Source organism: Balaenoptera acutorostrata, chromosome 3 (assembly GCF_949987535.1).
Source record: "Balaenoptera acutorostrata chromosome 3, mBalAcu1.1, whole genome shotgun sequence".
Taxonomy (NCBI): Eukaryota; Metazoa; Chordata; class Mammalia; order Artiodactyla; family Balaenopteridae; genus Balaenoptera; species Balaenoptera acutorostrata.
In genome coordinates this window covers 52,822,769-52,849,763 of record NC_080066.1, presented here as the reverse complement: position 1 = coordinate 52,849,763, position 26,995 = coordinate 52,822,769, and the positions used below count along the sequence as shown (strand labels likewise).

The 26,995-nt window shown below is 43.9% G+C and overlaps 1 protein-coding gene across 10 annotated transcripts in view; it reads left to right on the top strand.

The window, feature by feature from the left end:
- The window catches only part of ADAMTS17 (ADAM metallopeptidase with thrombospondin type 1 motif 17), a 372,624-nt gene that overhangs the window by 148,617 nt on the left and 197,012 nt on the right, over nt 1-26,995 (top strand). For all 10 annotated transcript variants that reach the window (XR_009007372.1, XR_009007376.1, XR_009007375.1 and 7 more), the window contains one exon: nt 23,689-23,794. Coding sequence is in view for 3 of the 10 variants with exons in the window: in XM_057542046.1 (XP_057398029.1) it covers nt 23,689-23,794 (106 nt within the window). In the remaining 7 variants the exon portion in view is untranslated. The remainder of the gene's footprint in view (nt 1-23,688; nt 23,795-26,995) is intronic.

The window sequence follows — 26,995 nt, the reverse complement described above, 5'->3', positions numbered from 1 at the left end:
TACTGTAAGACCCAGCAGTTTCACTCCTAGGTATATATACCCAAAAGAATTGAAAACATATGTCCTCACAAAAACTTATAGATGAATGTTCATAGTAGTGTTGTTTGTAAGTAACCCAAGAGCGGAAACTACCCAAGTGTTACACAAATTGATGTCCATCCATATAATAGAATATTTTTTGGCAATAAGAAGTACTAATACAGATTACAGAATGGATGAATCTGGAAAATTCATGCAAAGTGAAAGAAGTCAGGCATAAAAGATCACATATTGTGTGATTCCATTTAGAGGAAATGTCAAGAACGTGGAAATCAGAGATAGCAATTAGATTAGAGGTTGGTCCAAGCTGGAAGAAGAAGGGGTAGGGAGTGATTTCTAATGAGTACAGAGTTTATGTTTAGAGTGATGAAAATGTTCTAAAATTAGATCATGGTGATTGCACAACTTTGTGAATACACCAGAAACTACTGAAGTGCACACTTTAAAGATGAAATTTATGGTATGTGAATACCATAAGTCTCAATAAATAAAGGCTAGTAAGGCAAATAGGATGAAATGTTGTCAATTATTGATTCTAGTAGAAAGAGTAGGGCTGATCATATTATTGTTCTTTCAACTTTTCTATATTTGAATATATTCACAGTGAATGATTCAGGGGGGAAAAGCCAAAAAAAAAGCAAAGACAAGATACTGAAGATACTGTATGTTTTGGCTGCAGCCACTGAGGCACCCTCATTTGGGATGGATTTATTTGAGTCGAAAAAAAAAAAAAAAAAGACACAGGAGGAACTGGTCGACCCTGAGAGAACTGAATGTTTCCCATTTTCGTTGGGGGTTAGTCTGACCCTAGTTGAGGAGTCTCCTGGTAGAGAGGCCTGGCATGGACATATGTTTGTTGTCCATTATGAAGAGGGTTCAAGGCCACACTCTCAGTCCATCAGATTAATAGTCCTGGTTAAACAAATGAATGGGTGGATGGTTGGACGATAAGACCCTGTGCATCAGAAATTATCATGGCAGTGCATTAGGAATAGATTATGAACCTTGGACACAAGGACATGCACATAGGTCTCAGTTTCCTCCTCTGCACAGCGGGAATAATAATTGTACCTGCCTCATAAAATTGTTGTGAGGCAACATGTGTAAAGTGCTTATCATAATTTCTGGCATACATTATTTAAAAAGGTGTTATGTCCTAATGTTCAGTGGAAGATAGAAAGAAAGAGATGGAGAGAGAAGGAAATTAACAGAATGGCTCATATGCTGCATGAAAGGAGCATTTGTAACTTCAGAATGCTTCTGGAACTCTAATGGCCCCCAGGTTAGATGAAGAGGCCTTTTACTTCTACCTGGAACAAAGTGTTCTTCCCTTGACCATCTCCTGAAAGTGAAGCTGCCATGATTTCTCCCTGGCCTCTTTCCTTATCTGCCTCCCTCAACCCACAGGAGGATGTGGACTGAGCACACCTTAAAGACAGTTCCGGGAATCACTCTGCCACACTGGGAGCCAGTTTGCATCTATCTGCCATCAAGACATTGGGTTTGAATGGGAAAAGCCCTCTCTAAGGACAGTAATCGCCTTATGTAGGGGCAGAGTTATGAGTTTTTTTTTCTTCCTGGTTCTTCAGTGTTTTTGAGAATTACTACTACTTTTTTCATTAAGGAAAAAGGCTTTTAAGAATATTTTGACTTTGCGTGTGGGATGACATTTTACAAACAGCTTTATTGAAATAAAATTTGCATACCATAAAGTTCACCTTTTTATATACTTCACTGCTTTTTAGTATATTCATAGAGTTGTGCAACCATCACCATAATTAAGTTTTAGAGCATTTTCATCACCCTAAAAAGAAACCCTGGGCCTATTAGAAGTTACGCCACATTCTCTCCCCACCCTCACTCTCAACAAACTGCTAATTTACTTTTTGTCTCTATGGATTTCTTTATTCTGGACATTTCATCTAAATAGAATCATACGCTATGTGGCCTTTTGTGGCTTCTTTCATTTAGCATAATGTTTTCAAGGTTCATCCATGTTTTAGCATGTATCAGCACTTCACTTCTTTTTATTGCTGAATAATATTCCATTGCTTGGATATACCATATTTTGTTTATATATTCTCAGTTGATGGGCGTTTGGGTTTTTTCTACTTTGGGGATATTATGAATAACACTTCTGTGAACATTCATGTATGAGTTTTTATGTGGACAAGTTTTCAGTTCTCTTGGATCTATAACTAGGAGTGGCATCGCTAAGTCATATGCTAACTCTAGGTTAAACATTTGAGAAACTGTCAAACCATTTTCCTAAGTGTCTGTACCATTTTACATTCCTACCAGCAATATATGAAGGTTTTAATTTCTCTTCATCCTTGATAACACCTGCCTTTTTAGTTTTGATGGTGGGTGTGAAGTCGTATCTTACTGTGGTTTTGATTTGCGTTTCCCTGATAGCTAATGATGTTGAATATCTTTTCATGTGCTTACTGGCCATTTGTATATCTTCTTTGAAAAAATGTCAACTTAGCTCCTTTACGCATTTTAAATGGGGTCATTTTCTTTTTATCATTGAGTTGTAAGAATCCTTTATATATTCTAGATACAAGTCCCTTATCAGATAAATAATTTGCAAATATTTTCTCCCACTGAGGGGGTTGTCTTTCTGTTTTAGTCATGGTATACTTTGAAGCATGGACGATTTTAACTCCGATGAAGTTCAGCTTATCAGTCTTCTCTCCTCACTTCGATTTTTGGTATCAGACCTAAGAAATCATTGCCTAACTCAAGGCCATGAAGATTTACACCTGTGTTTTCTTCTAAGATTTTTATCATTTTAGCTCTTATATTTAGGTCTGTGGTACACTTTGAGTTGATTTTTGTGTCTGAATATGGTAGGGGTCTAAATTCATTTTCTTGCATGTGGATATTCAATTGGCCCAGCACCGTTTGTTAAAAAGACTCTTCTTTTTCCCCTTGAATTATCTTGGCCGGGATGACAATTTGGTCGGAAAACCCAGACAGTTATTTTCTCCAGTGGAATATGGGGCATCTTATTTCTTTTTCCCTTTCAAAAAGTTGTTTTCTGAACTATAATCAGGTTAATTCATCCCAGGATAAGTCCCCATTGACTAGTTATAAATTTATTAATTCTTCCTCTTGAAAATAGTGTTTTCTGCCTCAGGAAACTAATTTTATTAATTTTTAGAATTGTGTTTGATGAAATACACAGGAGGCCTAAAGCATGAAGACAACATGACCTCAGAAGAGAACAGAAGAACATGAATGTTTCCAAGGAGTGCATTCAGTGTGCATTGTAGATTTAATCTTAGTAAATATCTTTATTCAATTTTTATGAATTCACCTATTTCTAAATCTGAGAAAGTTTTGTGTAAAAAGTTCTCTTTCCCTTTGAAGCACAGGGAAGTTATCAAGCTTGCCTGGAGCACCACGACCCAGCAGAGCTGGCCCTTGGAGGCATCCAGGTACCTTGGCAGACACGGGCAGTGTCAGGGCAGGTAAAAGCATCCAAAAAAGGGGGTTCCTTGAACCTATTTTTGAAGGGAGTCAGTCCAAAATCCAGGTTGAAACTGGGTCGGGTGAGGGAGACCAGAGCAAGAGTGAGGAGATACAGCATGATTCCAAATATTTTAAGGGCACATAATGGCTCTTGTGGCCCAGCTCCATCCTTGCCCCCAACACATATAGAGAGAGTGGCCCCTGAGATCACTGCAGGTGGTGGTTTCCAAGTCCCCAGCTGGTTATTCTTCTGTCTTCAGCTTTCCAAATGTCATGTTGATAAAAGCATTTAGAGACTCAGCACATCTTTACACTGGCAACTAAAGCTGCTGATAATTGTGAAATGGTTACATGCTTCTTAGCACAGAGTTTTTGCTTGATAAATACTTCTTGTTAACCTCTTTTTTTAAAATTTGGACTTGGTCAAAATAATTGCGGTGATAGATAATATTTGTTCAGTGTTTACTGTGTGAAAAGTGCTTTACTTGCTTTATTCATTTAATCCCTAGCCCCATGAGGTAGGTATTCATCTCATTTTACAAATGGGGAAAAAGGATTAGAGAGATTAAGTAAATGCCATAATCACCCAGGTGGTAAGTGGCAGAGTGGGATTCAGACGCAGACCCAAGTCCAGAGCCTGCCTGCCTCACCCCCTCAGATCTGCTGGCCCAAAGGGAAGTTTACCTGTGGTTTACATCCCTAAGAATGGCCAAGGGAGCCAAGGTTATGTTGGAAGCAGTGACTGCTAAGTCAGCTTTGCCTGAATCAGCACAACCCTGGTTCTCTTGGAGGGAGTCAGGCGACACCCTTAATTGTGAATTCATAACTCTGCGTTTGAGACCAATCTTCAGAGGAATGGGGTCTCTTGTGGGGTTCACTGGCTATCCTGCCAGTGGCACATGATGTCTTTGACATCTGTATCTTCTATCAGGAGAATGGAAATCCACTAGAAGCTCCATTAAGGGAGGTCCATTTGCCCTCAGTTATAGAGCAGCCCAGGGGCCTTGTGAACCATCCTTTACATCTGGGGAGGGACCTCTGCTGCCTTTATCACACACACCAGATCAGCCAGAGACTTCCCTGGCTATCAGCTGGAGGGACAGTGATGACCGGGACAGGCCTCCTAGAGGCCTCCACGTTCCCTGATGGCTGTGTAAAGACTCCTTGTGGAGTTAGTTATCTATGCTGGAGGAGCTCAGATAATGAAGAAGGAGAGCCGGTCATAATCTGAAATCAAGGCTAGAAGTGAGGTTCCCACTGCTGTGACATTGAGGCAGTCACAGGGCTGGAGTTATAAAAGGAATGCCAGATATTTGGGCCTGAAGCCATTTGGTAGATGTTCCAGACAAGATCCAGACATGAAATCTAAAAAGGAGTCCAGGAAAATCGTCATCTCATCTCATGAGCAGCTGATCCTCTGCGTCAACATCTTGCTTTGCTTTGGGAAATTTGCCCCACCACCTTCTGGTTTGATTCTTGGTTCACTAGTCCATCTGATTTACTGTTGCCTCTGTATTCCAAACGCAGTCATGGGGGCTGTCTTTGGCTATAGCCAGAGCCTGCCCAGCACGGTGCGGGGGTCAGGAAATAGCAATTTGCATTCTTGGGTTATTATGTTTTTGAATGGAAGATCTTCAGTTTAGAAGGTTGGAATTAATATTTATTTCATGATACCAAACTGAGATGCAAAAGATCAATGGAACAGTGGAATGGAATGGGGCAGTTCTATCCCCCTAAGAGACAATTATGTTTGCAGGGGAATAATGAACTTGTCACGGAACAATGTCACAGCAAACCCACACTTCTCCATGATGTCATTGTTCCCATGGTGATAATCTAGGCCCGCCTCAGAGGAAGTCTGAAGCTTACTTGGAATTGGGGGGTGACTGGTTAAGGGAGGTGCCATTAAGGAACGATTTCAGTGGATAAAGAAGACGTGGCACATCTATACGATGGAATATTACTCAGCCATAAAAAGGAACGAAACTGAGTGATTTGTAGTGAGGTGGATGGACCTAGAGTCTGTCATACAGAGTGAAGTAAGTCAGAAAGAGAAAACCAAATACCGTATGCTAACACATGGATATGGAATCTAAAAAAAAAAAAAAAAATGTTTATGAAGAACCTAGGGGCAGGACAGGAATGAAGATGCAGATGTAGAGAATGGACTTGGGGACACGGGGAGGGGGAAGGGTAAGCTGGGACGAAGTGAGAGAGTGACATGGACATATATATACTACCAACTGTAAAATAGCTAGCTAGTGGGAAGCAGCCGCATAGCACAGGGAGATCAGCTCGTGCTTTGTGACCGCCTAGAGGGGTGGGATAGGGAGGGTGGGAGGGAGGTGCAAGAGGGAGGAGATATGGGGATATATGTATATGTACAGCTGATTCATTTTGTTATAAAGCAGAAACTAACACACCATTGTAAAGCAATTATACTCCAATAAAGATGTTAAAAAATAATAAATAAAAAGCAAAAAAAAAAAAAAACGATTTCAGGATCCTATGTGGGTGGCAGCCTAGGCAGATGAAGCTAGAATGTTCTGTGGTTTTCAGTACTGGGAAGAGTGGATGGTAGCCAGGCCAGCAGTTTGGTTAATAGATGCCGAAAAAATGTGTGCAATGCCATGTTCTCTCAGAAGATGGTCTTGAAAGACCTATCTATTTTTAGAGGGATTTTCCCTGCATTGTCTCCAAGTTTTGTTTAGTTGTTTTTGTTAGACCAAGATTGAGAATGATTTGTGGAAAAACAAAGCTCTGCTCTGTTTTGTGCTGGTGGGCACTGCTGTGAGGTGTCGTCAGGGGGTGTGTGCTATGGAGGGGATGAAGCAGGATAAGTGCTCCCTTGACCTTGGACTTGAAGCTGACAGAGTGGATGTTGACATAAATTTTCTGAATGAGAATGGCAACTTGTGGAGGACAAAATCAACAAATGACTTTTGTATTGTTTTTACTCTTATTAACCCCAAACAAATCCATTTTTTAAAAATAAAATTTATTTATTTATTTATTTATGGCTGTGTTGGGTCTTCATTGCTGTGCGCGGGCTTTCTCTAGTTGCGGCGAGTGGGCACTATTTTGTTGTGGTGCACAGCCTTCTCATTGCAGTGGCTTCTCTTATTGTGGAGCATGGGCTCTAGGTGTGAGGGCTTCAGTAGTTGTGGCACACGGGCTCAGTAGTTGTGGCTCATGGCCTCTAGAGCACAGGCTCAGTAGTTGTGGTGCATGGACCTAGTTGTTCCGCGGCATGTGGGATCTTCCCGGACCAGGGCTCGAACCCATGTCCCCTGCATTGGCAGGCTGATTCTTAACCACTGTGCCACCAGGGAAGCCAGAATCCATTTTTTAGGAATACTTATTTGCAGAAAACAAAGATAGTTTATAACAAATGTCAGTGTGTACTTTGCTGAGTGAAGTCCACTTCCACATTTAATTCCTAGACACCAATAAAAAGCTCCAAGATATAATAAAAGTCCTACAGTTAAATGCAGCCCCAGGGGAAGAGGTGGGCCCTTGTCAAAACAGAAGAGTGGTTTCTTTTTACAGTTTGTATGTATATTGTAACACTCAGGATTAAATACTTGTAAATCATATATATGTATGAATATGCATATATGCATATCCCATGCCCCTCAGATTTTTTTTTTGTCTTTTGTTTTTAGATTCTTTATAACCACAGTGTCCAATTTAAGTTGAATACTTAATTCAGGATGTTTTCTCAAGAAAGCACATGCACCTAATTAACGAAGTCCACCTTTCACCCTTGTGTTACCTTGGCTGCTCTTTTTTTTTTTTTTTTTTTGTGGGGATGTTACTTTATTATTATTTTAATTGTGGTAAAATACAAATAACATAAAATTTACCATCTTAACTATTTCTAAGTGTACAGTTTAGTGGTGGTAAATGTATTCACATTGTTGTGCAACCAATCTTTGGAACTTTTCAGCTTGCAAAACTGAAACTCTATACCCATTAAACAACTCTTCATTTTCCTCCTCTCCCAGCAACCACCATTCTACTTTCTGTTTTCTAAGAGTTTAAGAGTAATCATAAGGCATTTTTCTTTTAGTGACTGGCTCATTTCACGAGCATAATGTCAAAGTAATGAGTCAGAATTTCTTTCCTCTTTAAGGCTGAATAATATTACATTGTGTGTATATACCACATTTTCTTTATCTGTTCATCTGCCAGTGGACATTTATGTTGATACCACCTCTTGGCTGTTGTGAATAATGCTCCTATGATTAATGAATATACAGCTATCTCTTCAAGACTCTGCTTTCAATTCTGTTGGATATATCCAGAAGAGGATGTGCTGTATCATATAGTAATTCTAATTTTTAATTTTTTGAGGAGCGATGTTGCTTATTAACTGAGCTTCAGAGAGGTCAGTCCTCTCCACTGACTCTAAAACTGATAGCTTTTCATGGGTACTGCACTACTGTGCAGGACAGGGGATGTGTATACCCCCATTAAAAATAATGTTGTCGGTGAATAATGGCAGCTAGACCCTTACTCATTTACTCCGTGAGTCAGTCAGTTGAGATCTGGCAAAGGAAAACACATTCTACAAAACGTTGGTTATCACCTTCTGAGGAATGCTTGGGTAACACCTGAGGGCTGAAGGATAATTTTCCCAGGACCTTTTGCTCTGACTTGGCTGTCCAGAGAGGATTTTTTTCCTAGGGAATGTCCTTGATTATATTCTGGGATTCCTGTGTTTTAGTGTTTTTAACTTTTTTGAGGTTATGAACCCCTTCGGAAATTTGATGAAAGCTGTAATCCTTCTTGCAAGAAATACACAGATACATACCAAACTTTGCACAGTTTCAAGGGTTAAAGACATCTGTGTTAGAGTCTTCTGGGTTTATGTTTTAATAGAAAACTCCCTGGACTTTGAACAGTAGTTGGCAGACTTCTCCTTCAGCCCCTGGAATGCATTATGCACAGTCCTGGCTGTGTGTCTGTCTCCCCTGCCTGCCTCCCGTTCCCTGAGGCAGGGCCCCCCTCCCTCAGAGCGGTTAGAGGGAGGATCTGCAGCCAGACGGCCTGTCGTCCTTCCTGGTTGCAGCACAAGCCTGGGAAAGTGACTCACCCTCTTCATGCCTCCATTTTCTTACCTGTATGTGAGGATGAGGATAACATCTCTTCATAGGGTGGTAGTTATACGTGTGCACACATACGTGTGTGCATATGTGTATGTGTGCGGACACGGGTATGCACACGTTTATGCACGTGTTTGTGTGTGTGTCAGGGGTCGCAGGCATTCCTGTTAGCAGGACCAGTCGGCTGGGGCTCGCCGAAATACAGCCTGGTGCTTCAGGGGTATAACCACTCCTCAACGCCTTCACAGCTCTCAAATTTTCGAGACAAGCCAGATCTCTCTCAAACGACCTTTATACCAACTTATACTCTATTCATTCACAGCATCTGAGTCTTTAAGCCTGATAACCTTTAGGTTTTGCCAACATGCTGAGTGTGAATTGCTATCTTCTAGGGATTTTATCCTGCACGCCTCTGACTACTAGTAAGGAAGAGTATCTTTTCAATCTTTGCTTGGTCATATGAGTTGAAAATATCTTCCTTGTGTCTGTCCTTTGTCTTTAACTTTGCTTATGACTTTTGTCACATAGACATTTTCTTTGTGGATTTAGCTAGGTAACTCAGCCCTTTCCCTTCTGATTTCTGCTTTTTAGGTCTTGTTTTAAAATACTTTAACTATTGTAAAATCATAATGACATTCACCTACATTTTCTTCTGACCCATTCAAAGTTTTATTTTCACATTTGTACATTTACTCTATTTAGAGTTTATTTTTGTGTGTGTGGTTTGAGGTGGGGGATTTAATTAGCTTATTTCCGTGTGGATCAACTATTGTCCCAGCACCATTAATTGACTAGTCTATCATTTTCTGGTTATCAGACATTTTAAGAAGAGTCAGGAAATCTGAATTCTATGTAGCTTCTCCTAATTTCTAATTGTTGGTGTTTGGTTATTTATTTATTTTTTTACATACTTAATAGTCCAAACAGAACATTTGTATAGTCCAAATTCTTCTGTGGACACCAGTTTGCAGCCTCTGGCGTAAGTTTAGCGTGAGGTCTCTGGTCCAAAAGACCTGAGACAGAATCCGAGCTCCATCACTCACTCTTTGACCTTGGGTGAGTTGTTGACTTCTTAGGGCCTTAGTTTCTCATCAGTATCATGACGATAATAAATAGTATTTACCTCATCAGGTGACTGTAAGTATAAAATGAGATAATGACGGGAAATCTTTAGCATGGGGTCTGGTACACACATGGTAAGTGCTTTTTTTGTTTGTTTTTTTGTTTGTTTTTCACATCTTTACTGGAGTGTAATTGCTTTACAGTGGTGTGTTAGTTTCTGCTGTATAACAAAGTGAATCAGCTATATGTATACATATATCCCCATATCTCCTCCCTCTTGCATCTCCCTCTCACCCTCCCTATCCCACCCCTCTAGGTGGTCACAAAGCACAGAGCTGATCTCCCTGTGCTGTGTGGCTGCTTCCCACTAGCTATCTATTTTGGTAGTGTACATATCTCCATGCCACTCTCTCACTTCATCCCAGCTTACCCTTCCCCCTCCCCGTGTCCTCAGGTCCATTCTCTACATCTGCGTCTTTAGTCCTGTCCTGCCCCTAGGTTCTTCATAACCTTCTTCTTTTTTTTTTTTTTTTTAGATTCCGTATCTATGTGTTAGCATATGGTATTTGTTTTTCCTCTTTCTGACTTACTTCACTCTGTATGACAGTCTCTAGGTCCATACATGGTAAGTGTTTGATAAATGTTAGTGTCATCAGCATCCTCACCATTTGTTCCTTCCTGTTCCAGTCAACTTCTTAAGCAGCAGAAGGTGCTGTTTTATGATGATTATAAGTTGGTAGGGCTGGTGTGCATTCACTCATTCATGGAACTTATTGAGGAACTGTTCAACCTACATTAGCCCATGTCAGTTATGACATAGTGTACGGGTGCTGGCTCAGAGATGCTTAGCATCCCTGCAGACATAAGATTTGGTCAGATGCCTGGACTGCAAGAAGGTGGGGCTCCTGGTGGCAGTAAAAGTATCATGATGGGCTCTGAGTACCTAGAAGGGGAAGGGAGTGTGTCCAGGCAGGATCAGGGGGGAATCAGTGGAAGAGAGGACACTTGAATCTGGACTTTAAAGGGCTCATTGAAGTGGGGAGAAACAGAAGAGATGACCTCTAAGGAGATACCACAATAATCAAAGCTTAAAGTAGTGACAAAGTTCTGGACTTGGGACCAAGGAGAAAGGAACATATTCCAGAGTCTGTGAGCAGCATAAAATGGCAGTACTTGATGGTTACTGAGATGGGGTGGAAGGGGGAATGGGAGGGAGAGAGAGAGAGAGATTGACCAGGTCTGCAAGCTTTTGAACTTCGAGGGGTGGAAAACTTGAGAAGACTCAGTTTGGGGGTGGTGAATCCTGTTTGGTGTGGCCTGAGTCTGGGGCAAGTATAGGACTGCTGGCTGGCCAGCCTTGGTGGGATGCCACGGCAGAGCTCGAAGGATCACCTGGTCCTGGGGATGGAACGTGGGGACCATCATCATCATGGAGACAAAATGGAAATGAATGAAATTGTTTAAAAGATGAAGAACGTTGTTTATTCAAAGACAGACCCTGACATTCAGGCTTTTTATGTAGTCTGGGATAATCTTGAAATCCAAGGTAGTTGCTCTGATCTGAATGTTTGTGTTCTTCCAAATCTATATATTGAAATCCTCATCCCCGAGATGATGGCAGTAGGAGGTGGAACCTTCAAGAGCTGATTAGGTCAGAAGGATGGAGCCCTCATGGTTGAGATTAGTGCTGTTATAAGAGAGACCTCTCAGAGCTCCCTGCCCCTTCTGTCATATGAGGACACAACAGGAAGACTCTCTCCCAGAGGAGAGCCCTCACTCCCAACCATGCTGGCACCCTAATCTCAGAACTCCAGCCTTCAGAACTGTAATACCTTTCCGTGGTATTTTGTTGCAGCAGCTTGAAGGGACTAAGATAGTAGCCTTCGGTGATGAGCCTGTGTCCATAAGTGTAATGCAGTGAACTGTTTAACCCAAAGCCATACCATCCACTCTCTGCCGTGTCCTGGGGACAGCTTCCCAGGCTGGGTGTCTTCCTTATCTGCTGATTGTCCTGCCACAGACTCGCCTGTGTCTTCTCACTGTGCTTGGGGCCCACCTGACTTCATGGTGCTGCTCTCATCAACATTCCTTTCTGAGTGGCTAACTTCTGTTTTGTTTTTAAGTAAAATGGAATGCCATCATTTTTGCATCCTGTCAGCAGAGGCAGAGCCCCACCCAGGCCTCTCTAGGCCAACCAAAGGGGAGTTTCTCATGGTGGGTTGACTTTAGCTCACAAACGCTGAGTCAACACCCAGATGACAGCCAGCTTCCTGTATGACGGTGACTTCTTTAGTTGAGGGACTGTGATGTCCTGCCAGCAGGGGATTTACAGACTTGTGTGCAGGAGCTGGTGCCCAGAACTACCCTGGGACCTGGCCTGACCTCCCCCCACCCTACCTTGAGAGCGAGCCCACCCTAGGGGGGGCTAGAACAAAGCACAGATTGGAAGTGCCCTTGGTGCTGCTGTTGACCTTCATCCCAGGGTCTCACTCACATTCCACATTTCATCCCCAAGAGGATGATTTTGCTGGGCTAAGCATTTAGCAAGAGACATGGTTTCTTAATTTTTCTGAGAAAGCTTTTCTTTTTCTTTGCTAACTTGGCAAATATTTCTATGCATGGCCTTGTATTTTATTCTTCCTGTAGAAATACAGCTATTAGTATGAGAGGGAATGAAGCTGTTGTCAAGTCTGCTTCAGGCAAGTTTCAAGAACATACCGTTGCAAGGGTCGTTGGAAGACAGGAAGACAGTAAAGGAGACTTATAGGACCAGCTCGTATGGTCTAAGAAATACAGGTAATACAGGTAAAGTCTGGTGATACAGATAAAAGCAGATCTTGACTAGTTAATACCACTTTAACTAACTAATTAATAGGACTATGATTTGATCAACCTAAGACCTTGAATCCTCTTAAGACAAACTCTCTCTTTCCCAGCATTATTGAGCTATCATTGACGAAACTGTAAGATATTTAAAGTGTACCACTTGATAATTTGTGTAAGGATTCCCCCCATGGAGTTTTTTAACATATTTACTTTGGGGGGTGGGGGGGTGGGTGAGAACATTTTTTAAGTTCCACTCTCTAAACAAATTTCAATTATACAATACAGTGTTGTCATCCATAGTCACCATGTTATACATTATCTCCTCAGACAAGACAAACTCCTATCATCTAAATTGGCCAGTAATCTTGACCAATTTCAGATTGTTTAGTCAGGTCCATACTCTCCTTTTTCACTTGTATGTGCACCTCTTTTATTTTAAAATTTTATGGAAGCATAATTTACATAAAAACAAGCATATCTAAGTGTACTGCTCAATGAATATTTGAAACTGAGTTCTCTGTGTAACCAGAACCCAGATCCAATGATCAGACAGTACCAGCCCCTGGGAAGACTCATTCATGCCACTTTGGTGTCCACTCCCTCTGGGGAAACCATAACCTGAGCGTTTTAATCACGTGGTGGATTTCTATAAGGTGGACATCTGTGTGACTGTCCCCCGGGCAAGCACTCCATCAGCCATGAGGATGCCTCTCCCTGGGCCCCACCCCTGGGTCCCCTCTCTTCCCATTCCTCTCTTCCCACAGGTAACTCGACATTTGTAGTGACAGCTCCCTTGGTGTTTTCAACTTTGTGCTCTTGTGATTTTTGAATGAGTCAAGGTGAAAAGAGCAGCAGTGTTTGTGTTCCTGGCTTGCTAAGTTTGGGGCTTTATACCCAGAATACTGGTTGCTACTGGTTCTGATTTTATTGAGAGTCACCGAGCAGAACCAGCAGCAACGCTCCCTTTCACTTGTTTGACAGCAATTTGGGAGCCTCCTGTGCTTCTGGTGAGGTTAACAGTTTCCCACCAAGACCCAGAAGGTTGGTTCTCCTTGTGAGAGTTGTCTCTCACAAGGTCCTCCTTGGAATTCTTTTGAAACTGGCTCTTCCTTCAAAGCCTATGTTTATGAGCTTTTTAAGAACATTTTGTGGGGACTGGGAATTTCCAAAGAGTCCCCTACAAATAGAGGTGCTGGTGCTGTGAATGATGTGCGTCTACATTTGACACATCATCATCTTCCCACTTCTCTCCCAGGTGTCTCCACAGGGATCCCAGCTCCAATTCGCATGGCACCCCGTTGCCAAATGGCTGAGGATGTCACCTCCGTGCATCCAAATGCGGCTGGTTGAGATGTTTTGTGATTTTAAATACAGAGCTATCAACACCTCTTTGACTCCCAGAGTTCCCCCCTGGGACTTCTCTACCAAGCGTTTTTGTAGCTGTTTCAACCACATGCTTGTACAACTCTCCAGATCAGTTTCTTGTTATTAAACTATGCTCTAAACAGCAAGCCTGGTCCCACGGTGTGTTGGGCAGCTCTGGTGTCCTATAGCACATGAGGATGGAGAGTTTGGTGGCCACTGTTCTTGTCCATTTACCTACACGAGCCAGGGGGACAGAGGGCACTTCTGTCTGTACCCAGGTTACACCCTGGGTGTACTAGTCAGGTCAGGTGGCCATGACAAAATACCCAGTCTGGGTGGCCTAAACAATAGACATTATTTTCTCAGTTCTGGAGGCTGGAAATCCGAGATCAGGGTGCCATCAGGGTTGGTTTCTGGTGAGGCCTCTCTTCCTGACTTGTAGACGGCCACCTTCTCACTGTGTCCTCACATGTGCTCTGTGTGTGGGGGGGAGAGAGAGAGCTCTGATGTCTTTTCTTCTTATAAGGACACCAGTCATATTGGATTTGAGCCCTACCCTTATGACCTCACTTAACCTTAATTACCTCTTTAAAGGCCCCATCTCCAAACATGGTCACACTGGGGGTTAGAGCTTCAACATCTAGGTTTGGGGGTGACACAGTGCTGTCCACAACACTGGGCATGATTAAAATACATGACATCACTCCTACCAGCTGCCAGCTACCTTGCCTTCTTCCCAGCTCCAGCTGTCATCATGATTTGGCGGTCTTTCCTCATTCCCTGCCTATGGCTGCTCTTATAAATTTAATTCAGACAGGACTGTTGAGAGAGATTATGACTCAAAGTGCACAGTGTGAGTATTCCTCTTCCCAGGTAGCACTTGAGTTTCTGCAGGGCACAGTTACATACACTCTCAGATATGCTTTTGGGATATCTGGCCCTGTGGAAGCCTTGGTTGTCTCATTTTCCACATCCCACATGACCGAGATAATTTTTAAGGAAAACACATCATGTCCCCCGCTCCCCAAACCCCAACTTTCCCTAGGGAGAGGGAGGACATCCTAACCCCCAGTGGAGGGAAAATTTGATAGTGAGAGAGGGAGATAGAAGGGTCTTAAAGCTGTGGAAGGAGGACTAGCAAAGTTCCTTTGTGAATTATTGACAAAAATAAATGCTAAATGGTGAAGTTGATGAGAAAATGTGACTATTAAAACTTCTAAAATTCACTAGGGTCCCTTATTGTAGGAGTGTGGACGTCCACTTCATAGCGCCAGCTTACAGAAATATGGTCTGGTGGTGGCTGCCCAGGACCATGTCTAGGCATGCACATTCATGTGTGCACATGCAGAAACCCACATGCATGCATGTACACACACAAGAGAGGTTGCCGAGGTGCAGACACCAAGCAGGCTTGATAGGTATCATGCTATAGAATGGCAAAAGCTAGAAGACGGGTCTGTTACCCTCTCTCATGCTCAGGGAGCACACGCAGGGATTCAGAGGTCTTTGAAATGGAACTCGAAGGCTTGCATCACTTCTGCACTCACGGGTGCTGCCAGCGAACTCCCACGTGAGGAGCTAACCGTGGCCAGGGTGCCCAGAAATGTTTGCTGAGTGCCAAAAGTGAGAATGAGGGCACGGTTCTGTGAGGGGGGTGGTCCTCTGCTGTGAGAGTCGACCCAGAGCAGGGAACTGAGGGTGCAGGGGAGCAGCAGGGGACTCAGAGAAAGCTCCATTTCTAGTCTCCATTGTCTGCTCTCCCAAGAGCCTAGATCTAGACACAGGTCACTGGGGCAGGGGTCTTTTAGAGACCCCAGCACCCACCCTTCAGGCCCTGAGCTTGATTTATAAAGTCTCTGCTGACCTTTCCACCTGCCTCCCTGTCTTCTTGCTGGAATGGTATTCTTGGGGCTGTTTTCCCTTGGCCTGCACTGCTTTTGTTCACCTTAGGATCTCGTGCCTGGCATGACGCTATAACATACAGGCAGTTAGGAAACACTGCATGAAGTATTTGTCAAAATAAAAGGGTTTCAAGGATCTCTGCACAGACCTCCCTCCTTTGATGTCCTGAGGTGAACCTGCTGGGGGCCCTTTCTGGTGGGCATCCGGTCCTGGTGCAGAAGCCACTGAGCCTCTGTGGGGCCCTCCAAGGAGCGGCACCTTGGTCATTTGAGGAATACTGTCTGCTCCCTGGGGGTCCCCTCCCCCCCCAGACACAAGTGCCATCCTGCCTGGAAGGTAGGAAATCTGCACGATGTCTCCATGCATTTGGCTCAAGCTGGCTGTGGTCTGTTGAATGTCAACAGTTATTTATTTCTTTTCCCTCCCCATCTCCCAGTATGTTTTGGTTTCCACAGAGTGCAGCAAACCATTGGGATAAACTTTTTTGCTTCCAATTTGTAAACCCCAGGGGGAATTGACTGCTCCGTTTATACTTCACTCACTCAATTCATCTTGTAGGAGCTGCAGCTTTAGCCCAGCTACCCTTGAGTCCTCTGTGGGGACTTTCTGTGTGCTTCCCTCATCAGGTGTGGCATCTCTTCCTAAAGCTCTAGATCCTGGAGATGCCTGGGACGCCCAGAGTGAGGGCATGTTTGTTCTAAGCGGGAGTGCAACACAGCACACGTGGTCTTTCCTGGCTCTGACCACAATCAAGAACCTCCCCCCCGACACACACACACACACACACACACAAAGCAGCAACTCATGTGGCATTTGAATTGGCTACATGAGGTAGCCTGTGGCACAGAGGCTGCTGGGATGGTTCCCAGTTAGCAGGAAACCATAATGCAGGGGGGATGGCTGGGCAACTTCCTTGGGGATGTATCAGCACATTCATTGCTTGGCTTGGAACTCCACACCTCCCCACCTCATTCCCAGCCCCGACCCAACCATCCTCTTTTGGGGTGGGGCAGCAAGGGGAGCCTGTCTGCATTGGTGAACACACTGACGTGGGATTTTTTTTCCCTCACTCATGCCTTTGGTGTTACATCTGAGAAGGCCTTGCCTTTCCCAAGGTCAGAGAGATTTAATTCTGTTTTCTTCTAGGAGTTTTATGGTTTAGCTCTTACGTTTAGGTCTATAATCCATTTGGAGTTCATTTTTGTATCTGACATCATTCTTTTGCATGTGAGTATCCATTGGTTTCAGCACCATTTGTTGAAAAGACTCTTCTTTCCCCCCACTGGATGGTCTTGGCACCCTTGTCAAAAGTCAATTGACTATAAATGTGAAGGTTTATTTCTGGACTCTTGGTTCTGTTCAATTGATCTAAATGTCTATCTTTATGCATGTAGCACACTGCTTTGATTACTCTAACTTGGTATTAAGTTTCAAAACTGAGCATGTCAGCCCTTCAATGATCAGACTTGGAAGCTATTACCTTCACGCTTTGTCTATTTACCACTTCATTTAACCTTGAGTTAAGTTGCTGAGTTTTCAGTTTGTCAGCGTTCTTCTAGGTTAGATAGGTGTTAGGCACGGACATTTTTGAATTGCAGTGGCAGCTTCTGCAGTGCCCATGTTTAAGGAGGGAACCAATGCCCCTTTTTAAGCCATTGCCCCCTCCCCTGTCAATGGTGTAGGGACAAAGGCCTTGACTAACTCATCTTCCTTCCACTGTGACTGACCCTAAGGGACCCAAAAGAAGAGAAGCAGGGAGACAAGGATTCCTACTTGTGGTGGAATTGCTAAGACAAGGCTGGGTCTGGGAGGGATTATCCAGCTATGCCCCTGGGGGAGGGAGGCACTGAGCTGGGGCAGAAAGCCATGGACAGGCTGGTCTGGAAAGCAGTGCTCCACAGTCCCAAGTGGTGGGACCACCCTCTCCTGCCCTTACCATTAACATTCTTTCCCAATTTGTTAGAAACTATACCTGTCCTTCAGCATATATGGGGCTCTGTCCACTCTGCGCAGAATCCTTTAGGGGATTAGTGACTTACAGTGACCCTGTGAACCACTGACCTCAGAGAACACAGAAGCAAAATTGCAGAGGAGAAGGGCCTGAGTCAGTTAAATAATTTAGATAGTATAGAGTCAGGAAATCTAAGCAGGATATATAGGAAATGTAAGCTTAAATGAAAATTGAATTTCCTTGTTGCAACTGATAAAGATTTCATTGTGCCTGAGAATAGGACGTGATTTTTGAGCATACAGCTAATTTTACTCATTCATGGATTCTGCCTGTGTGAATTCACCTACTCGTTAAACTTTATTTGGAACTCCAAAATCAATACTTACAGCACTTTTGTGGTCATTTGCAGGCACATGCAGAGTGGTGAAATATTTGGTCACCCAACAGGCACGTTCCCAGAAGATGTCAAACAAGGCAGTATTTTGCCATCTTGTTTCAGCTCTCATGCTGTGAATAAACATCCTTTTTGAGGTCTATCTGACACCTTGTTTTTCGTATTTTTATGCTTTTTGTGGTGATTTTGCTGTTTTGAATGGCCTCCAAAGATAGTGCTGAAGTGCTGTTTAGTGCTTTGAAGCTCAAGAAGGCTGCCATGCGCCTTGCAGAGAAAAATACTAGATGAGCTTCATTCAGGCGTGAGTTATAGGACTGTTGGCTCTGAGTTCAATGTTAATGAATCAACGATACATATTGAATAAGGAGTCTTCAAACAGAAACACACATAAAACAAGGTTATGTGTCACTTGACAAAATGTGACCAGAGGCTCACAGGAACCAAATCCTGTCTTTCCCCTAGGACCAATGGTTCTATATTCCAGCATTCAGGGTTCAGGGCGAATTTTTAGAATCTAAGTACCGTGAGTAACAAGAATAGACTGTAGTTACTTTTCATTTGTCACATCCTGGGCTCTAAGACATTTGTTTCTAATGCCGTTCACAAATTCAAATCATACCTCCAACCACTTAGTGAGTTTCCAAGAGCACAAGAACTTGTGGATGAGCCTGAATATGAAACTCAATCTCAACCACTGTGATTACTGTGAGAAGAGATGTAAATTGCCTTCTTGTAATAGGCAGCATGGTGTGCCAGTGATGACCATGATGGTGTTGGTTTGTTGAGCAGCTGGTGGAAGAAAGTTGACTGTCTCTCTCAGAGGCAGAGCCTGAGATGGTCTGAGTAATGGGCAACAGGGCCAACAGCTGTAAACTGTTTACATAGACAATTTGCTGGATAAACCAGAGTTTATACAGTTGGGTGTTGTTTATTCCTTAATTCTAGAAAGGATCATATGGTCAACTCTGAATTTAAGAATTATGTGCTTACACCACACACTTTTCTACTAAAAAAGAAAATAATTAAACCTCCTCACCCAATTTGCTCCCCAAGCTTGTGCTCCTACCAAGAAAAAGAAAAGAATGGAGAAGAGAGAGTGTCCACACTGAGTTGATTTGCCTGGGAAGGTGGGTCAGGAGGCTCTGGTGGATGTGATCTGCTTTGGGATGAATTAAATATACTTCTTCAGGGATCAGAAAAACACTTTACAGCCCTTCATTTCTACCTCCAGCATTTCAGACTTTCAAAAATGTATTTTGCTTCCCTAATCTGTGCCAGGGTTATAGTAGAGGTGGAGAGAGTCGCCCTTAGGATACAAGCACACACTCAGTTATGTGTTGACTATAAACTTCCTTCATTATCTGCTGCCTTAAGGGCTGTACACTCAGAATCAAAATCCGGAGAGTTTTTGTTGTTGTTATTTTTTTTTTATTAGTCTCCCACCTTGGCCTCTGCTATATGTCACCTTGAATAAATGAAATATAACCAATAACTTTAACTTTCATAGCGAGTACACATTCACTGTACTAGGTTTAAGCCAAAAAAAGAAGAAAAAATTTAAAGATCTGTAATGACTTCACCATGTCCTAGAGGTAACTACTGTTAATGTGGCTGCACATATCCCTCAAGTCTTTTCATCTTTAGGATTAAAAACATTTGGACTTAAACACATGAAACCTTTACTGTATCCCACCCACATCTCAGCATAAGCACACGTTATGATTTACAAAAATCTTCTAAATCCTCCAAGCTTATCGTCGTTGCTGGTTACCAAAGCTTTGGTGCAGGAGGCCCAGGGTTTGCCTGGGGGAGCATGGGTGTTGGAGAAAGATAACCCTGCATTTGTACCCAAGTCTGGGCCCTGATCAGCCACATAACTGGATGCTGAACCTTCATTTCCCTATCTGTAAAGTGGGACCAGTAATACCTTCCAAATAAGGGAGGACCAAGCATGCAGAGCAGCACTTGCCTGTGAAGAGAACCGTAATAAATGCCTGTTGCCTTTCTGCTTCGCTTTTGTTCCAAGGAGCTCTGTAAACATGTGGAATTGATGTTTTTTTAAAATTTCAAAAATAAGTTCTACTCTTATTTCTCTGGTGGAGAATTTTAAATCATGGAAGACTGAAACCATTGAAAGAACCACTCTAGGGTCTGAGAAATCCTTGCTATCTGTGTGGGGAATTCCAGTTACTTAAGAAGGTCCCTCTGCTTCCACAGCTTCAGCATGGACATTAGCAGAACCTGTGTTTACAGACTTCCTTTTTTTAGTTAAAAGAAAAAAATCAGTGCAGAGAAAACTGGTTTTTCCTCATTTCTTGACAAGTGCTGAGGTGGGATTGGGCGGGGTTTCCAGGTTGGTGCCTTTGCAGCCTGACGAGTTGGGGTGTCTCTGCGTCTCCATCACACTCTCCTCTCTAGACTGCTGTTTCTTTCCAGAAAACATGGAGTAGTGGTGGGCTTTGATTTCCGCTGCAGCTCCTGGTTTAATTACCATCTATTCCCTGCAGTTCTTACTTTTACAACAATCTGGGATTCTCTCCAGACTTTGTTTTGTGAGTTCTAAGCACTTCCACACCGTCGCTCATAAACGCACAAGCTCCCGTGCTCCATTTTCTGGGCCGTTTTTGTTGACGTGTTTTGCCCTGCTCGGTTTTATGACTGGGCTATTCACGATTGGAATAAACCTTTAAAAGCACTAGACCTTAATCCACCTTTGTGTGAGAGCATTTCTTATAAATAAACTAATGCTTTGTTTTCTAGTAAGAAAAGAAAAAAAATCATATGCACCTGGAAAAATTAAAGTGCAATTATTGGAAGGCCTTCTACTTAGCTCTTTCCCTAGTGTTGTGTGTTACCCAATTAGAGTGGAAACTCAGGATGCCTATTCCAGGTGCTGAGTGTAGCCGAGGCCAGGGGATGTGTTTCTGTGGCATTTAAAGTCTGCTGGTTCAGCAGGCGCTTTTGGGATAGCAAGCTCAGCACAGCTGGCCTTGGATGTCTCTCTTTCCCCCTCACCAGACAACTCCTCCGGGGCAAGCACATCTGATTGTTTCTGATTGATTCATTGACCCAGGAGGCTGGGTATGGTTGGGTGTGCGTTTGAGTGTGTGCGTGTATGCGTGGCATGCGTATGCCATCAGTGCCGTGTGGAAGCATTCCGACTACTCACTGCTGGACTTTCTGCAGCAACCCAGAAAGCATTTTTTTTTTTTTTTTTTTGGCTGTGTTGGGTCTTCGTTTCTGTGCGAGGGCTTTCTCTAGTTGTGGCAAGTTGGGGCCACTCTTCATCGTGGTGCGCGGGCCTCTCATTATCGCGGCCTCTCTTGTTGCGGAGCACAGGCTCCAGGTGCGCAGGCTCAGTAGTTATGGCTCACGGGCTTAGTCGCTCCGCGGCATGTGGGATCTTCCCAGATCAGGGCTCGAACCCGTGTCCCCTGAATTGGCAGGCAGATTCTTAACCACTGCGCCACCAGGGAAGCCCAGAAAGCATTTTTAAACAAAACCGTAATAATGACCTCAACGATATCAGAAAGGGCAGATCGTGTCCTTTCTGGTTGTCATTTTCCTTCTTCCCATATTCTGCATTGCTGGATTATGATGCCCATACGCAAAAAACACATTTTGAGGCCAAATAACATTTCCTTTTTTTCTTTCTTTTTTGTAAAAAAAAAAAAAAAAAAAAATTCTTCAACCTTGGGCAAGCGTGTTGCATGCTTCCAAATAAAAGCAGATATGTGCTGTGGTGCCCAGCTCAGTTTGCTGAGTGTGAGTTGAGCCCTTGAGCCGGGGTGTGCAAGCTTGTCTACCCCTTGCAGGGGTTGCGGGGGAGTGCCCTGTGTGTGGCTGAGGTCCGCCCCAGCTTGATTTTGATGTCAACAAAGAGGATGTTGGTTTAGCTCTTTGGGAGCAGGGAGGGAGGTTCATTTTTAATTAATTAATCCCCCTGTTCATTCTCCTCTGCCAGCTCCTTCCCTCCCCGGCTCCTGTGCCTGCAGGGCCGCTGTCAGCTTCTGAGACACTTCCTGCACATTAGTGAAAGGGAGCAGCGTGCAGCCTGGCAGTGGGTAGTGTCTCTGGGTGGAGAACAGGTGCCCTCACTCGGGTGGCCACAGCCCTTCCAGGGCACAGGGCTGGCGGGCAGAGTCCCTATCCACCTGGTCACCAGGCACCAATAGCCAGTGCACACCTGGCTGTGGGGCCAACAGAGCCACTGACCGCCCCACACCCCTTGTGAGCTCACAGCGAGGGCAGCACTGAGCCTGCTCGGGCGTATGGCCCCCTGTGCCACCAGCCACTCATACATTTCACAGGGCATAGTGAGGAGTCAGATGCCACCAGTACTCAGGTTCTATCCCAAGCCCTTCGGGGTCCATGGACTCCGGCTTTTGTTGAGATATGTCCTGGGGGTTCCCGGATGGGGTCATGGTGATGTCCTTCCTGGGTGCAGAGCTAAGAGGGAGTGTGGAGAGCTGCCGTGGGCAGTGTCAGCCCTGGAGTGTCAGCCTGGAGACGTGTGGCCTGTGCACATCTGATGCCCAGCGTTCTTCAGTTGTGCCTGGTCCGTCCAAGGCCCCCATCCTGTTCACATGCGCCTCTCTGCCATAGTAACCTCTCTCCCCTGGAGCACTGCCATCGTCCACCAGAGGCTGGCAGCCTCCTGTCCTCTGTACCCAGCCCCCTTGCTCACACCATTTTCCTGAGTCTGGTACCCCCCCCGGTTGCACTGCCTTGATCTTCCCGTCTCAGGGAAGGTCCTTGGGCCCCGTCATGTTTGTGCAGAGTTGAGCGAGTTGGGCCGTGGGACCCAACCTCCCAAATGGCTTCCAGGCCCGTACTCTTCCAGCGTCTTTCATTGCTCCTGGGCCCCGGTCTCGTCCTCCTCAGGGCTCCTGAAACATTTTTCTGAACATTCTGCACCTTCCATGGCCTGCTCTCTGTGAGTCCCGGTCCCGATCCGAGCTCACCCCCTGACAGCATTAACCCTAATAGGGCCGGGACTGGGGTGAGAGAAGGAGGTGCCCAGGGTGCGAAATTTGAGGAGGCCCTCCATCCCTCTCAGGGTCGGCTCCTGAGAGGGAGACCCTCCTTGAACCTTGTGCACTGGGTGCCTCGACTTTTTGGCCTCACCTGGTCCCAGCCCTGGATGCTGAAGTTGGACAGGTCTGGCTCAGCAGCCCAGCACCAGGTGCCAGTCCAGGTGACCTTGGGAAAGTTACCTTTTCTCTCTGAACCCCAGTTTCTCTGTTGCCTCCATCCCGGGTAATGAGGACTTCATTAGATAATCTGTGTAAACCGCTCTCAGTACGTTGCCTGACGCATGTTAAATGCTTGAGAGATGTTTGTGGTTGTTATTACTATTATTATTATTATTATTAGGCGAATACAAAAGCATCACACACCAGCCAGTCTCCATATGAGCTCTGGAATGACAGGTCCAGTCCCATGGTCATCCTCGCCCCCGTTTGCCCCTCTTGATGATGTGTGATGTTGACCATGTGGATTTGCCCTGCGAGGTCAGGGCCTCGCACATTCTGAAGAGGATGTGTTTTGTGTCTCTGCTGCAGGAATTGCTTACTTAGGAGGTGTGTGCAGTGCTAAGAGGAAATGTGTGCTTGCCGAAGACAATGGCCTCAATTTGGCCTTTACCATCGCTCATGAGCTGGGCCACAAGTAAGTATCAGACTCTGGATTGTTCTGCCTCTTTAAATGCTTTTCTGAATACATATTTTTTTTCACTCAAATTCTGGAAGTTCTAAAACAGTGCTGCTGAATGCCTTTGCTTCCTCTAGAGTAAGGACCTAGGCCAGCAAGCCTGGGTCCCAACCCTGCAGGGAACCCAAGAGATCACAGAACAGACTGTCTCTGAGAGTGGAAATGCTCATTTGATGTTTGCTTTAAGTCTATTCTTAAAGCACACACTGTAAAGGGAAGAAATTTTCTCAGTGTTGTCGTGAGTTGTATCCCCTTTCCCGGACCAGCATGATCTTGATTCACTCTAAATATGCCGTTCAAATAATGGGATTTATCTTTGTGCTATGGAATTTCTGGGTTGTTGTTTTTTTTCAGCCAGTTTCAAACGAAGTCCAACTTTCTGAAGGTAGAATGTCAGTGTCTTAGTTTAAAGAATCATCAGCTATTGCCTTTGCACATGGAAGTTCTTCCCTTCAGGAGGAGAGAACCACAGAACCTTAGAGCCCAAAGATGATGTGGAGAGAATCCGAGGCAGCCTCCTGGTTTTTTTAGATGAGGAAAAAGAAGGTCCGAGGGGTTGAATGGCTGGCCCAAGGCTGAGATCACCTGCAGGAAGTCTCAGGGGGCAGAAAACCAGCTGACTCTCAAACTGTGGCCCGAGGGTTTACTCTTTCTCCTGGAGTAGGTGTCTGTTTTATGTTTCTCTGAAGGAAACATTGTGATATGACTGCTTAAGAACTTTAAATAAATAAATTGAGGAGGCCAAAGCATGCAAAACAATGGAAAAATTTATATTGGACAGAAGAGAACAAAATTAAATGGAAATCTAGTTCTTGGGGAAAAATATATATTGTAAAGTTTTCCCAGTGCCCGAGATAGTAAGATGCCTGGAACCCTAAAGGTGAACTCAAGCTTCTGCAAGAGTAGAGGCAATGAATAAGGAGTACAAAAGCAGTTGTTTTCCCCTAGTATTAGCTATATCTGTGGCTTGATGTTTTTACCTTGTTTTGTTTATCTGGTCCCATTTTAATTTTTTTCACTCCTGTAGATGGGTTTGTTGTTGACTTTTCTGTACCTGTTGGCTATCATGATGTGAGTACAGAGAATGAAAATAATCTTATGTGTATTTCCTGGGACTAAGGGGAAAATAACATGTTATTGGCCAAGAGAAGCAAGATAAGTAGTTATCTCTACATACACATTTATTTCATCTTGACAGTATTTCAGAAATATTGGTGACAACACTTTGCCCATACTAGTTTGCCTACACTACTAGAAAATACTTTTTTTTAATTATTTGTAATCAAATTTGTATTCATATCTCAGATTTGTTAAGAACAAAAAACAACTAGAAAACCCCACCCAATAGTGGTTGCTGAAAGAAAAGTACAAATGAGTATGGCTTTGGCAAACATCTTCTCACTATCAAATGCCCCACCCAGCCCGTCGCAGTACAGCGGAATCAACTCCCTAACAGTTGTGAGAATACAGAGTTGTCAAAACATTTCCCAACGCGCAGGTTGTGCCGATCTTTGAAGAGATATATTTATGTGAACTGCTGCATCCCATGGCAGCAGTCACCTCTGCATGTGAGCACACAGGGTCTGCCTTTTCTCCTTGGGCATTAAGAACACAGAGCACCTTTCCTCCCTGATCTGTGCGGTTGTGCTGGATCAAACACTGGCATCTTAACACGGGAGGTCTGCAGATGAATGATTAGATTCAGTCATACTCCAGTAGCCTTTAGCTACAGTCTGTTTAGAATTTCTTGGAGGACTCTTTATAGCTTGCTACTGAACTCTAATTACCTGCAAAAACAAACACCGTATTGTTAATCAAAGCCAATAAATCCTGGTAGCATTTGGTCCTGCCCCTAGTTGGGCGATTATGGTTTTCCCAGAGAAGTCTCTTGTCTCTGATTATTCGAAAGCGTTGGGAAGCAGATCCCCCAAGGATGAAGCCACAGTCTCCCTATCCACGGACCCCTCTGGTCACCCGGCTCAGAGCAGCCAGAGAGGCTCTGCGGAGGCTTGGGAAGGTAGAAGCCAGCCTGCACTCTCAGGAAAGCCACTGTCCAGGCTCCTTCACAGATGTGAACCTGGAAACTGTCTATATTTTGGAATAGTAATTTAACTCCACGTTTCTTAAGTGTGTGTGAACTGAGATAGGATGGATGGTATTCTGTGGACCTGAGCCACTGGTCCATGCTCTCCAACAAAATTTCTTGGTGAAAGTTTTAGAAAACAATAAAGAACACCCCTCTGTGTAACCCTGGAAAATCCCCAGAGAGCTCACCCTCCAGTTCCTAACCATTTAATACTGAAAAGTAAAGATCTCTTCTGAAGGGCGGGTGTGTGTGCCTTTGCACGTGGGCATGCATGGGTGCAGCCCTTCTGCTCCGTACTCAATATACCTCCTGTGAGGAGCAGTGTGAGCACTTACCCTCAGATCCCAATGTTAGGAGAAAAAGTCACTTTCCGTAGGAGCTACACATGCCGTTTATCAGATGACGAGAGTTGCGTAAGTTAACATGATTTCATTTTTGCTCTGGCTTTCAGAAAACACAAAGCTAAGTGTAAGGCTCATTTTTAACATTTAACTCATTGTAGTACTGGAATTTTTCTCCCTCTTTCTAGCATCTGTTTGTATGCATGGTTTTATTTCAAATATTGTAGTTCAAAAATAATTTATTTGGTGCTGTGAACTGGCTCCAATCCAATTCGCAGTAATATAAGTTCTAAATTATAAATTAAATGAAAAACTCTTCCCATGGTAACATCAATAATGCTGCTTTGGACGTAGGTTAACAATAAAGTAATGATGTTTAAGTCAAATCAGATCTCACTTACTGAGCATCTGCTGTGTACCAGGTACTGTGTTAGATGCTGTGCATTCATTGTATTATTGAATCAATCCTGTGAGGCAGGTTTTATTAGCTTTTACTTTATAGATTAGGAAACTAGTATTACTTTAAAAAATGTTCTAGTCTCTACCTAAAATGATTTGGGATCACTTGTATGATAATATACCCATGCAACAGGGCCATTAAAATAAGGATCCAAATTACAAAATATAGGTAATAAAGAAGAGAGCTGGTTATATATCCAAAAACCAAGGTACTTTCAGTTTGCCAGCAGCCTAGGCAGAGAGGGCAAAAGATGGCATGGTACAGCTGGCTGA